Source organism: Mus caroli, unplaced genomic scaffold (genome assembly GCF_978045245.1).
Source record: "Mus caroli unplaced genomic scaffold, Mus_caroli_1 scaffold_13, whole genome shotgun sequence".
In the NCBI taxonomy this organism is placed as follows: domain Eukaryota; kingdom Metazoa; phylum Chordata; class Mammalia; order Rodentia; family Muridae; genus Mus; species Mus caroli.
In genome coordinates this window covers 2,019,435-2,033,772 of record NW_028227268.1, presented here as the reverse complement: position 1 = coordinate 2,033,772, position 14,338 = coordinate 2,019,435, and the positions used below count along the sequence as shown (strand labels likewise).

Genomic DNA, 14,338 nt, shown 5'->3' with positions numbered 1-14,338 from the left:
AGTGCATAGTTTGTCTGGTCGCTGCTGCCCCATCCCTCCTCTTGTAGACCCTTGTAGCCTTCTGAGAGTTGGTTGTATTGGCATTGTCCTCAGGAAGGAAGAGTGGATGAACTACAAAGCTGAGAGAGTAGTGCAGTGCTGCCAAGGACTCCGGTGGGTTCCCCTGCCCAGGCCAGAGTTTGAGCCCATTGTGGTCACCTGCTTTCCACTTGGGTAAAATTATAGTCCGTTCCCAGGTGTCTATGGGGCATTGAGAGCCAGAAGGTGGATCCAAGACCCTCTGAGTCATGGGAGTGTGGTCAAACAAAGCCCAGAGAGCTTCCTTGGGTACCTCCTTGTCACGGGGCAGTGGGTTTCCATCCTATAGGACTTACAGATGCAGAAAGCCAAGAGAGTTTCCCCAGGTACATCCATCCTTGTCATAAGGGCTGTGGGTTTCCATTCTACAGGATTTACAGTTGCAGAAAAGCATAGAGGATACCGGGATCTGCCACTCACTCACATGGCTGTCCTTCTGACTTGCGTGCTAGTGGCTTCTGGCCTGAGTGTAGAAAACTCTCATCTGTGACTTTGGGTTTCCTGTGAGCCCTGTTCTGAGCATGAGCAACACTGTCCTAATAGCCTGCTGAAAGTCAGCATGGCTGTGCGTGTATGTCAGTGGTAACCAAGGCCTTTCCTCATGGGGACTGTGCCTGTGCCTGTGCCTGTGCCTGTGCCTGTGGCCTTCCTCTTTACACTGGCCCCACCCACTTGTCTCTGCTTCTCAACCAGCAATAAGACACCAGGCTCCTTCACATTAATTGCTGCCTCAGTCCCTTCAAGCACATTAGAGTCTAGATCTAGAGTGTACTACGAATGGGACTTCCATCCTTTTCAGAAGGACCTGGCAAACCCTAGAGGCTACTTGCCCTGTCTCTCTGTGTGTAGGTTGTCACTGACTTTGTGGTCACAGCTTCCTGTTGGCCATATGACAGCCTGTCATCTCTAGGAGTTCAGTCTCTAGGGGGACTATTGTACCCTTGTGTTATAGGGGTATGGTGTTAGGCCAGTGGTCATAGATTCTTGAGACAGGGTGGTAGGCAGATAGCTGTGCTGAGGTTTTTAGCCCTGGCAGCCACAGGTACATGTATCCAGGTAAATTAGATGGTCTATACAAAGTTCCAGGCAGCTGTTGAGTTTGCCCTTTGCCCACAGAGGATGAACTGCAGGGAGGTGGTGGGCAAGCAGGGTGGGGCTGGTAGGGTAAGTCTGACCACGGGCCACTGACCACCCTGCTGACTTGGAGAGTTCTTTTCTGCTGACTGGGGCCAGTTGGCTGGCATAGCCTTGCAAGCTGTGCTTGCCGCTGTAGGCAACCTGTACTGTGCTCAGGGTCCCTGTAATCATTGATATTAAAACAACAACTTTTGGGACTAAGAGAGTTCCCAAGAATCTGACCTCCACGGGTCCTAGATGAACTCCCAGAGGGAAGCTGAGCTCCTAGAGGAATGTTGTCAAAGATCCCTCCTGGTCTCTAGCTGGTGATAGTGGGTGCCAGAGGAGGGCTCCTTGGGAGAAAAGGCCCGCATCTGAAAGGGCTCCAGCTTCAGACACAGGCGTAGGCTCTCCTCGTTTATGTCCATAGCACTAGCCAGTATCTGGGACTCCTCAAAGGGAGTTAACAGATAGTTGCCAACCAAGTAAGTAGAGCGAGACTGCTGGGTTTCTCCACATACGAGAAAATGAGGGCGTTTATTTTACAGATGAGGCCAGCCTGTGGCAGAGAGGGCAGGCAGGCTTACTGTCTTAGGTGCCTTGTGTACCTGACCCATTACATGCCCCCCTGTGACAACTAAGCATGAGACCCTGAGCATGACTCGAGGTCTCAGGGCCCTGGAGAAAGAAGAGGAACTAGGGTCTCATGCTCAGTTGACAGCAGGAGGGTACACTGTGGGTCAAGAACACAGCAAAGTAGCTAACCAAGACCCTTCGGCCTCATCGCTAAGCATGGAGTGGGAGGTAGGTGCTGGGATCTACTGATGAGTCACTGTTGGACTGAAAAAAAGTGTGCCTGGCCCTTGGTCCTCGGGGCTGTTTCTTTTGCCTCTCTCTCTCTCTCTGTTGTATACTTGTCAGAAGCAGGGGATGGGTGTGTGGCAGCTTAGTGATGACTTTGCAGACGGCTGGAGGCTCAGCTCAACCCAACATTGGAAAAAAATGGACATTAGTCCAGCCTGGAGTGTGTGCCAGAGGCAAGTGGGAATGAGCTAGGTGATGCCCAGGCTGAAAAAGCCAAGATGGCATTGACTGCTGAGCTGCTGAGCCTCTGTTGTCTTAGCTTCTCTTCACAGGTAGGCTAGGGCACAGCAGGGCCCCTGAAGTGCTCATGTGCTGAAAAATGTTTATGGGGCCAGAGCCATGCCCACACCATGCCCATGAGCAGTGAGTGCTCTGTGGCCACTGAAGCTGGTCCAAAGCATCAGTCCCCCTCCTGCCAGCCATTCTGGGCCCACCAGCCCCGCTGATCCCAGAGTCACTGGAGCACCACTGGTACAAAGGGCACACTCTGCCAAAGCAGAGTGGCTCTGAGACCAGCTCCTCCTCCAGAGGTGGGGCCAGATGAGGAGCCAGGCCCAGAGTGCCATTCAGCTCTTACTTCTTTTCTTATGGACTCTGGCAGTGAAGCCTTGGTCAGAGACAGTAGTTAATTCCCTGTGTCCTATAGCAGGAGGTGTTTCTGCTCTGGTGTGGGGCTCAGGACATCATTGGCTAGCTGGTGTCTGAGTGAGTGTGAGGTCTGTGTAGGTGTAGCTGGTGTCTGAGTGTGAGGTCTGTGTAGGTGCTCATTTGTTCTCAGAGCTGTGCCAAGGGAAGAGCCCATCTGCACAGTTTCTTCTATCACATGTCGGTCCTGATCAATGTCTGTCCGGAGCATGTACTTCATGCTGGACATTAGCGTTCCCACGGGACACCAGGCACTGTAACTCAGTCACAAATCGATCATCGTTTTAGACTTTTCTCTTCCTCCTTCCCTTCCCATACGGCTTTGTCTCCCAAAAGCTCCTCTGTCCAGAGTCACAGAATGTCTGTGGTGTCCAGTGTCTAGCCCTGGTGTAGGCACAGTGATTGGAAATCTCTAACCCACTTTCTTTCCTCCAGGGGACGTCCTCTTCCAGATGGCCGAGGTGCACCGGCAGATCCAGAACCAGTTGGAAGAGACGGTGAGTTTGGCTGTGGGACCTCTTCCCTGGGTTCCAGAAGCAGACATAGTGAGCAGGGCATCAGGGGTCAGGTGAAGGAGGCTGGCTATGTGCTCCATAGCCACGCAGGTCACACCAGCACAGTCATCTCCCGGGAAGATGACTTATGGTCTCGGGCCCTGTTAAAAGAAAGGGAGCCAAGATCTGATGCTCAGTTGACACAGGGACCTGTGATGGGTTAGTGAGAGGTGGCTCCATGGAAGAATCCCCTGTGCCTTGGTGACAGCCCTAGCCAGGTCCCAATCCTGATGGGTGGTAAAGTCAGATATTCACCTGGATTCTGGCCCAGCTCCTTTAGCCCTTGCCTGAATGACCCAGCAAAGGGAGGATGGAGGGAAGTAGGATGTCAAGACCTTGACAGACTTGATTATTTAACACTTTTGTCCAGTCCTCACCCTTAGGAGCCTCCTGGTACCAATGTCCAGGCTGGCTCTGCTCCCGTCTCACGCACCATGCCTTAGAGCTGCCTAACTGTCTGTTTCCTCCCTGTGTCCAGCTGAAGTCTTTTCACAATGAGCTGCTCACGCAGCTGGAGCAGAAAGTAGAGCTGGACTCCAGGTATCTCAGTGTAAGTACAGCCTATGCCATACCTGCTGGGCCCCCATTGCCAAGCCTGCCCCTGCCTCTGCCTGGAGATCTGTCTCCTAGGCCTGAAGGATTATTTTCCCCTCTAGGCTTCCATGCTAGTGGCCTAGAGAAGAACCCATTGCATCTGATGTTCCATGTGCCTCTCAGCCACTTGCCATATAGCTGATGACTTGGCTTTTTCTGTAAAACCCACATGAGTCCCCTGTTCATGCCTTACTATCCTTGCCTGTTAGCCAGAGCTACTGTCGTATTCACTACATGAGTTTATGGCTCTGTGCCTACTGTTAGGGGCAAGGAATGAAGCCAGGCCGCTTCCCAAGTCTAATTTTGTCCTTAGAGATTGGGGATCTGTCAGAGGAAGACAAGGAGGTCTGCAGCTGTGACCCCCTGCCTCAGTCTGGCCAGCTGGAGCCTGCTGTGGCTGGAGAGTGGGGAGGACTGGGGAGGGAGCATTGAGCTGCCTGTGAGGCTCATGGGCCCCTGTGGTTGTATCCTGGGTCTCCAGGCTGCACTGAAGAAATACCAAACGGAACAGAGGAGCAAAGGGGACGCCCTGGACAAGTGTCAGGCTGAGCTGAAGAAGCTCCGCAAGAAGAGCCAAGGGAGTAAGAACCCTCAGAAGTACTCAGACAAGGAGCTGCAGGTAGGTCTGCTCCTGACCACATACAGGAGCTTACAGTCCAGCTGTGACCTCGTGCCCTCTCTTAGCAAGGAAGAGCCTCCCCATCTACCTGTGTGCTTACCACGTGTCTGTCAAAGGAGGGGAGAGCTTCCAGGTGTAGTGTGGCAGGGCAGGGCTGGATTTCAGAATGAGTCCCCATGTCCTTGAGTAGAGGGCTGCTTAGCTCACTCAGCAAAGATGCTGGAATGGTGTTTGACTACTGACAAGAGGCTCAGACTAAGTCTTCCCTCTGGATTCCTGCCCAGAGCCAGACCCCAGACTGCTATTCTAATCAGCCTGTGATTACCTACCCCAGGCTGGCCAGTCACAGTCACCTATGGCAGATGGCTCCGGAGGCTTCCGAGCACTACAGCGCTGCATGCTGATCAAGTTAGGGTATTGTGGCCAGACTGACATTTACATCAGAACCATGGGCAGTGTCCTTATGCTGAGTAGGCCTAGAAACCCCTCACCTACTCTTGCAGCCCTAGGGACACAGATAAAAAGGGATCTTACAGGATGCCCAGTGTTTGTAGAGGAGACACCAGAAAATTCAGCCACAGGGCCTGGAGAGGACAAAGTGTGGCTCCAGGGTCTGTATCCCCACTCCTTCCTGTAACGTCAGGTAGCACCCACCACCCAGGTAAGTTCTTGCCCAAGCCATGTGACTATGATGTTCCTCTTGTGCCTGTGGTGCCCTAGCTTCCCACTTGGACTCAGGAGAGTGGGGAGGGCTGAGGAGGAGGACCAAGCTGTACTCCTTTGATCGTAACTAAGCAGCTTCATGATGGCCCACAAGAGTCCTTTCTAAACACATGCAGGCCTGATAGGGGATGTCATAGGCCTGCAGGGAATCCTGCCATGAACCCAGTTGCCCAGTAGGAGAGAACCGGCCTGGACAGCATTTTTCATGTTAAGTTGTTGCAATAGCAGGAAACCCTACCACCCTGGCCACTGCTGTCTTATAGTACAACTTCTGCTTAGGGGCTATAGTGTGTCTTCCCCACCTCAGACATATTTTTCTGAGTCTAGGGTCTCTTTGTTTTGATCATATCTATGCATGTTTGTATATGTGGAGGTACATATATGTGCAGGCACACACACAAGAGTATGTAGGTATCATATCTATGCATGTTTGTATATGTGGAGGTACATATATGTGCAGGCACACACACAAGAGTATGTAGGTGTCATATCTATGCATGTTTGTATATGTGGAGGTACATATATGTGCAGGCACACACACAAGAGTATGTAGGTGTCATTTCTCCTTAGGCTTTTTTCATCTTCTTTCTGAGAGTCTGGCTGGCTGACATGGAGCTTTGCCAAGTAGGTTAGGCTGACTGGCCAGTGAGCCTCAGGAAGCCTGTCTTTCCCTTGCCAGGAGCTGGGATTACCAGTGCAGACCACCACACCCAGGGGTTTTGTTTTGTTACTGTTTTATTTTGTTTTTAAAGATATATTTATTTTATATATATGCTTGCACTGTCGCTGTCTTCAGACACATCCGAAGAGGGCATTGGATTCCATTACAGATGGTTTTGAGCCACCATGTGGTTGCTGGGTATTAAACTCAGGACCTCTGAAAGAGCAGTCAGTGCTTAGTCGCTGAGCCATCTCTCCAGCCCCTTGTTTTTGTGTTTTAAATATGGGTTCTGGGGCAGGGACTCAGGTCTTCACAGTTGTAAGGCAACCCCTTCAACAACTAAGCTATCTCCCAGCCTCCTCTAATCCTTTGTAACAGCCAACTGTATGGCTGCCTGCAAGGACAGACACGCACAGGCCCAGTCTATCACAGAAGGCTGCTCTAAGCCATCTTGAGCTGTTCTTGAATAGGTTCCTCAGGTGAGCTGCAGGATTGAGGCACAGATGCATACCAGACAGTGTCCAGCTGTTGCTGCCTTTGGTGGGTCTGCTCTCAGGAGACCTGGGCAGCAGACATGGGCCATGCAGGAGGGATTTCCATGTGCAAGTACACAACCTAGAGGAAACCTTCTGGGCCCCAGTTTGGTGCCCAGCGGTGGGAGCCGGCTCATCTGGTTTCCTCCTAGGAAGCGCCTTAGTTGCTCATCACACTACAGAACACACGGAAACGGAGTGGGCTTCCGCATAGCTGTAGAGCTGTACAGCCATCACACAAGCAGTCTGCAGCAGATTACAGACCTAAGAAGAACCTCGTATGCAGCCGTGTTCACCCCCACCTGCCCCGACTCCCCACCCCTGTCACCTACTCTCCCTTCCCAGGAACACCTACCTGCTTTCTGTCTCTATAGCTCTTCATGTTCTAGACATCAGTTGTGGCTGAGTCACACCGTGGGTTTGAGTGTGACTTCTTGCACTGGGCATGCTCTCAGGGTCTGTCCATGTCGAGTGTGAGTTTGTCACTCTGTTCCACACCTGTGGAAGATGGCTCCTGTTGCCTGTGAGGACATTGTAGGCACCGAGCACAGAATGTTTGGCAGTAGAACTGAAGCTGCTATGACAGGTCATCCTGATGGTATGAAGGTATCTCACACAGTAAACCATGAGAAACCCCAAACTCAGATGCCTACCTCAGGCTTCCATGACTGAGTACGTCACTTAGCTTAGCTCTGACAGGATGAGAGTGCTTATGCCCTCCCGATATGTGTCCTCAGTTGACTGAGACAGTGGGAAAGCATAGCCCTGGGCTTCGGGCGATTAGACAGTGGTGGCCTCAGAGTCGGTGGAGAGCTCAGGGCAAGCAGCTGGAGACAGCACAAGCAAGTGCCATGGCTGTGATCGTGCCCCAGGTGTGCGTGCCTCCCGGCTTTCTCTCTTGAGGATGTCTCATGCCAAACTTCTGTCTAGTTTTGAGGGTCAGTCAGTCTTATCCAAGGTTCCTGTTGATCCATCCCAGAGCATGGTTGCATAGCTCTGCCAGACCCTTCTGTGCCCCAGCCCCGACCCCAGGGCTGTTACTCAGCTCTTTGCCTTTATTATGGTCACAGATGGCACTAAGCTGGCTGATCCTCTCCTGTGTACAGCCTCTAGGTCCCTCTTTGACCCTCGTTTTCCCTATTGGTGAGATTGAGCCATGTGTCCTGGCTCTTCCCTCTGAACATGGACAAGGAGGACCCTACTGCTGGCATACGTGCGCCACTCTGTTCTTGGAGCCCCTTCTGCCTCTCCAGACCTCTTCATTGTCTCTATGGGAAACAGCATTTGAGCCTTAGCAAACAACATTTTTCACATCTGTGTTGTGTGATCCTCTAGGGAAGCCCCCACCCCACCCCCACCTCCCGTCCTTCCTTTATTCTTCTGGTCTAGAACACCGTGAGGCAGGTTCCTTAGTGGGTAGCCTGAACCTACTCAGTTGTGCCAGTTTGGATTTACATAATTGTTGCTGTTGTTGACAGGCTGTGGTGTGTGTGGTGGGGAGTATTAGAGATTGTCCTAGGGTCTTTTGTATGCTAAATAAGTGCCCTACCTCTGAGCATATCTATCTGTCCATACATCTATATTGGTAGATAGATAGATAGATAGATAGATAGATAGATAGATAGATAGATAGATAGATAGATAGATAGATATTTTGTTGTTATTGTTGTTGCTGCTGCTGCTGCTGTTGTTGTTGTTTAAATACAACTTGCCTAAGTTGCACAGGCTGACAGAGTGATTTACACTCTGCAACCCAGGCAAGTCTTGAACTTGGGTTCTTCCTCCAAACAGCTGTGTGGAGGACGGTAATACCACCAGCCCAGACTGTTTCTTGAGAGTAGCAAGAGAGCACCAGAGATGGTATTTCTGATGCCCACAGGCAGTGATATTCTTGGAGTCTCTCACCTTGGACCTTTGAGGGTTAGAGAGTGTTTGATGTCTGGCTGTCTTGGCTCCTCTCAGCTAAGTTAAGGTATGCTGGCCACCATATTGGAGTAGCCTGTCAGCCTTGCTGGGATGCCTCACCAACCAGGCTACGCAAGAACTCTTTTCCCTGACATGGGGCAGGTCCTACAGGCTTCCAGTGCCTTCACAAAAACATCCAGGAATTCCATCTAGTTTATGCATAGAGTGTGGCTGCTGGCAGCTGAGCAGGGACCTGAGGCCTTTCAGCATGGCAGCATCCTCCCCTTCAAGGGGAGCTGAATGAACCCACTCCTCCCTCTGCAAGGCCTGGACCTTCCACAGTGGCTCAACCCCTGATCAGGCCCCACCACTCCAGGCTGGCCTCAATAAGGTTGGATCTAAAGACTTTGGCAAGGTGTTGGTTACGAAGAAAGAGCCTTTGCCTTCTGTGGTTCCCCATTTCTTAACTCCTCCCAGGCTAGCCTGAAGGCTACTGTGACTTCAGTAGCCGAGAAGATAGTAGGGCTCAGGTAGGGACATGGAGGTCTTTGCTGGCTCTTGGAATGTTCTGTCCACTGGACCGCTGGATAACTGGCAGCATTGGCACAGGTGCCCACGGTCTGTTATTTGGGTGAGGGTGGGATTCTGCTCTTCTAGAGCTCCTGAAACTGCTACTTGAGTTAACCAGGAAGGTGGGAACTGTTAGAAACGGGAAGTGACCCCATGCCCTGGGCATCAAGAGTGTGTTTGCTTAGTTTTTGTTTGGTTGGTTGGTTTAGTTTGGCTTTTGTTTTTTTGTCTGTTTGTGTTTGAGACAGGGTTTCTCTGTGTAGCCCTGACTGTCCTGGAACTCATTCTGTAAACTAGGCTTGTCCTCTGTCTCACAGAGACTCACCTGCCTTTGCCTCCCAAGTGCTGGGATCAAAGGTGTGGGGCACCACCACTGGTCACCCTTGTGTGTGGAGAGTTCTTTCCTGCTTCCTTGAGATTCCCTCTGTGCCTCTGAGGTTTCTCCACTCTGTGCTCCCTCTGGCTTGGCTGGAACCTAGCAGGGTCAGACCATGGTGAACCTAGGGTTCAGAAAGTCAGATGTAGGCTAGGATGGACATCTGTGTGGAGGACATGCTGTGACAGGCACAGAGGCCCCGCTTGAGATCTGTGAGCCTTCCCAGAGCCTGGAGCCTAACAACAGCTGCCACTGGAGGAAGAGGTGAGTATATTTGGCTAGCTCAATCCCAGCAGCCCTGGTATGCACATTGTTGCCCTTAGGTTGTGCTCACTGAACATGGTTCCCTTCTTCACATGACTCTGAGAAGTGAACAGTGTGTCTCAAGACCTGGTCCCACTGATCTGTTGGGAATAGGGCCACTGAATGGTTGGTGCTTGGACACTTCCTCAGCAGCATGGGGATGCGTTCTCAAAGTTCTTGGGAAGGAATTCACAGGGAGAGCCCGGGGATGCTGACTGTCAGAGGGCTGGGCCTCTGGAGCTCACGGTGACAGGCCTTCAGGGGTGCTGACCTCCCCCACTGTCTTCCTGCTTCTGGGCTCTGCTGAGGCTGAACCACTTAGGACAGTGGCCAGACCTTTGCCCCAAGCTGGACTGAGGACAGCCAGCCTGTTTACTGGAAGGGTAGTCATGGAAGACCAAGGTTGTAGGAGATGGAGCAGCTTGGGGCTAGGGAGATGTGAGGTTGTCAGATGAACCAGGGTGGGGAGGAGACAGGCACCAGCAGCAGCACTGTCCAGGTTTGCAGCTGGTGGCTACCTGGGCTCAGGATGGACTCAGCCAATCACGGTTAAGAACTGCTCAGAACTAAACTTCCATGTTGAGAGTTCCACAGAAAACTAATTTTAATTATAGGTCAGAGAATGGGAGCTTAGAAGCACTTGGGGCACTAACTGGGGCTGGTGGTTTTATGGGTTTTATCTGAAAAGGGAAGTTCTGAGATCCATCGCTCACCGCCCATGGGTACTGCCCTGACATGGCCTCCCCTCCAACACATTCCGTCACCACAGGGTTACCTGCTAGCGTCGGGAAGCACCTGCACACATGAGTCGGGAAAGGTGCTCTCCTGGGGAGCAGTGGACATGTGATGGCTGCAGTGTGGCCTCTGTCCCAAGCTCAGAAACTGAGGGATGTGCTCATCCCTTTAGAATCCTCTTGGAAAATGAAAAGTAAAAGCCACACTGAGGCTTCAGGGCAAAGCAGACTCTCACCTTCCTCTCATGGCAGGGGAGGAGGCGCCTGTGACTCAGCCACCCTGTGGTAAGTGGGGGAGAGCAGCCCCAGAGTATGAGAGGTGCCTAGATGTCTTCTGTCAGCCTTTGTCCTCCTCCCTCCCCCAGGGATGAGGTGGACCTGAGTGGTCATGCTGGCCTCTGGTAATGGTAGCAGCTAGCTGCCCAGCCAGCTGTTATTCTGGGGACACCTAAGCAGAGACTGGGTGGCTATGCTGATGCCGCCCTCTCGCCCTTCCACCACGTCGCTCCTGAGCAGCCCATACCCAGCACCCCGGGTAGAGCTTGGTGTGCCATTGTGCTCCGGTCTGACTTTTTTTCTGGTTTTGTCCTATTTGACTCCTCCCCCAACCTAGCTCTTATTAGAACAAGACAGGCAGGCACAGGTAGGAGGCTGTCTGCAAATGACAGTCTTCTGAGAGTGTCACACTGCTTTTGCTTTTCCTGCTGTGTGGCTTGCCATCTCCCCCCTTAACTGGCCCTCACCCTCCAGAGTAGAGTGTGAGGAAGTGGAGCATTAGGAGACATAGAAAGGGGGCCTGCCAATGCGATGACCTTAGGTGTGTCTGGGCTTGGAGAGCAGCTTGCTAAGGGAGAGGCAGCTGAGGCACAGCTTCATGCTGGAGCCCCCAAAAGGTAAGAGCCCAGAGAAAATCAGCTGAAAGTTGGTAGGCAGGCCTCACTCCAGTCAAGATCACTCTGAAACCAATGTGACCCTGTGGAAGGCTCTGGTGGCTCTGCCTGACCCACTGTCCGTACACGGACCTACTGTTGGCAGAGAACATGCCAGGTTCTCTGCAGGAAAGCTGTCCTCGGTCCTCTCTGAGAGGACATGAAAGGGGAAGCAGGTATGGGCTGGCTGTTTTACAAGAGGAAGTAGTCCATGTTCTGGACAGGTGCCTGCCTTAGAGGGTGCTGATACTGTGTTCACTGTACCCCCACGAGGATTCCAACAAGGTAACTGGGTGTCTATTCACCATGACACAGGGGCCGCTCCGGTGGCTTTGGCACCTCTGGAGTCTTCATTTGTGTACCTTTGTGGGATTTGCCCGTTCTAAGGGCCTGAGAGAGGGAGCGATTCATTCTATTTAAAGGGCTGTGTAATTAACAAAGCAAACACAAAATAACCAGAGCTGAGATCTTCACAGCATATAATAGCAGAGGTTGGCCCGCCCAGGGTGTGATGTGGTGCAGGCGATGTGCCCTCACCCCAGCACACAGGGCAGAAGGTCTTGTTAGCTCTGGATCTCAGAGTCAGCCAAGTACAGGCCTGGCCTCCAGTGAGGTCTCACATGGTCAGCATCACATGGTCAGATGAGGAAGACTGCCAGATCCTGTCCTTAAGAAGCTACTCATGCTGTCCTGGGGACACCCCTAACCACACCTACCTCCGGGGACCTCCCGGGGGCAGGCCTCGCTTGAGTCCACCTGGTTCCGTCGGCAAGTGGTTTTGAAGATTGAGTTTATGACACATTAACTTCCGGGGACATTTTAGTCTGTAGCAGTGCTCCTTGTACAGGAGAATAGCCAGTCTTGCCATCTGCCAGCCTTTGAGTACAGAAACACCAACCAACCCTGTCCACCCATGGGCAACATCTGCTGTCTCCTACATTTCCCTGGGTGCCAGGCCCTTCAGACTGGAGAAGGTCTTTCCTTGGCTTCTGGTCCCCGGTGACTTCAGACAACATGGAACTCGAGGTGCTTGCTGTTCTCTACCTCCACACCTCCTCCCCAGCATAGCGTAGCTTCTGAGTTGTCTACCTCCTTGGGAAGGAGTCATTACCCACAGTGCTAACAGTGGGACCAAGCCTCATGAACTCATTCATAAGCTGGAGGGGACCTTGGGCAGCCCAGGGGGTTGGCAGTTATGGGGTGCCTCAGTGGTCAGTGGGTTTTTCTAGAACATCCTTTCCTGCTCTGAGTCACCGGCTGGCTCTGGAGCAGAGGAGACACACTTTCCAATCACTTCTGTCTTCTCAGATTACAGGGCTGTTGTGCTGGGTGACTAAGTGGGAGCGTTGTTTCTGTGGGTCTTAAATGCTTTCAGTTGGGCGTTTCTATAGTGCTGTCTCCATAGCACCCAGCTAAGCAAGGAGCTGTGAGGCAATGTGGGGTGGGTGGGGACAGCAGGAACCTGGCCACTGGGGGACAGGCTTCATGCCATTTTAAATGGCCCGATGCCAAGGTACTGGCAGTGCAGGCCCGGGTCGTGTTTTATACTCTGCTCTCCAGAAAGTGTAGCTGTTGCACCACACTGGAGTGCTCTGCTCACTCAATTGATGAGGAGACTGGACCTCTGCAGGCTTACACCACCTATCCCCTGTCCTCTGCTGTCTCCTTTGCATGGTGACACTTCACTTGGTCCAGATTTCCAGGATCTTCCTGGTAAAATTGTAGGCTGTCTGAGAGGAGCCGGTGGCCTGGAAAAGGAGGTCAGGGAAGTCGGTTGTTATTCCTAGACAGAAGTGGCAGCCACATGTCACTGGCAGGCTTCGCTGTGCTGCTGCCTGCTGCCTTAGGACCTTCTCCCAGGTCAGGCTGAAGCTGGTGATGCCAGCCCAGGCTGGTATGTGGTCCAGGGCTCTTCCTGCACCCCCCTCAAGCTGGGGATTTTAAAGTCCTTCTAAGTGCACTGCTCTGATGCTGTCCCCTCCCCTTTTCATGGACCACCCGTAGGTGCAGAGGTGTGACCTGTGAGGTTACACTTATTCCTGGGGGTGCATAAGTAAATGGAAATCTTAAAAATAAGATGCCATGCTCTCCTAACTCAGGCTGCCAGACCCTGCTAATGAGGCCAGGCCCCACACCGGTGCCCTGTACCCCAGGGAGCTGAAAGCCTCTGTAAAGGTAGTGCGCAGCCTACAAACCCAGAAACTGCTGCTGGTGGGCTGGCTTCAGGCCTCAGTTTGGAAGGTGCTGTTCTCAGGGCAAGGAGACCCAGGGGGCCTCGTGGCCTGGTTTATGCTGATGTCCTAGGTGACCGTTCCAAGTGGCGCCTCTTTTCTGAAGTCCCGAGATAACAAAATGATGCAGATTATCACTGGCACCTTCTCTCCCCTGTCACAGCACCTCAGCTCTGCTTGTAAGACTCTGCTGCTGAGCCCTTTTGCCTGTTGTTGTCCTTGAGAAGTCTCTGGAAAGGGCAGTGGCGCAAGAGTCCACCCTAGCCTTCAGAACCTTGACTGTTCCTTAGCTGGCCACCAAGCTGAGACGTGTGTGTGTGTGTGTGTGTGTGTGTGTGTTTCCGTCCATGTGTGTGTGTGTTCGTGTGTCCATCCCTGTGCCAGAGGAACAGGAGTCATAGGAGGAACTCTACTCACAGCCTAGTTCAGCCCTGAAGACCAGAGAGCCCCAGCACCGGACAGTTGATGGCCTGGGATGGAATGAGTGGGACCCAAGAGGCCAGTGCTAAGCCCTATATGATGACTGGCAGGTGTGTTCCTCTCCTGGAGAATAGCCCACTCCTTCCTGACCCAGAGTATGTCTGGTCTCATCCCACCACTCTTCTCTAAAGCTTGGGAAGAGCTCACACCCAGGCTGAGCCTCCTCCAAGACTCCCTGGAGTCCTCCCAGCACAGCTCCTGTGGGGGCAACAAGACTTGTGCCCCACCCCCTACTTCCCAGAGGACCCTGGAGTGCAGGGGAGGTTCAGGGAGCAGGAAGCCCTGGTAGGCGCATGTTGCATAACCGAAGGAAAAGTACTTGACGCTGTGGAGGAGAGAGAAGAGGATCAGAGAGGGAGGAGGGAACGCCCCCCCCCCCCATCACAGCAGCAGAACCCACTGTCAGGCTGGAATGCCACTCTC

General features: G+C 52.6%; 1 protein-coding gene across 7 annotated transcripts in view; it reads left to right on the top strand.

Annotated features, from left to right (window-relative positions):
• The window catches only part of Baiap2 (BAR/IMD domain containing adaptor protein 2), a 65,435-nt gene that overhangs the window by 35,121 nt on the left and 15,976 nt on the right, over positions 1-14,338 (top strand). For 6 of the 7 annotated variants that reach the window (XM_021176676.3, XM_021176672.3, XM_021176675.3 and 3 more), the window contains exons 4-6: positions 3,139-3,200; positions 3,736-3,807; positions 4,333-4,470. In XM_021176676.3, the coding sequence (XP_021032335.1) occupies positions 3,139-3,200; positions 3,736-3,807; positions 4,333-4,470 (272 nt within the window). Of the gene's footprint in view, positions 1-3,138; positions 3,201-3,735; positions 3,808-4,332; positions 4,471-8,292; positions 9,503-14,338 lie in introns of those variants that run through there. The other variant, XM_085829371.1, reaches the window with a different exon arrangement.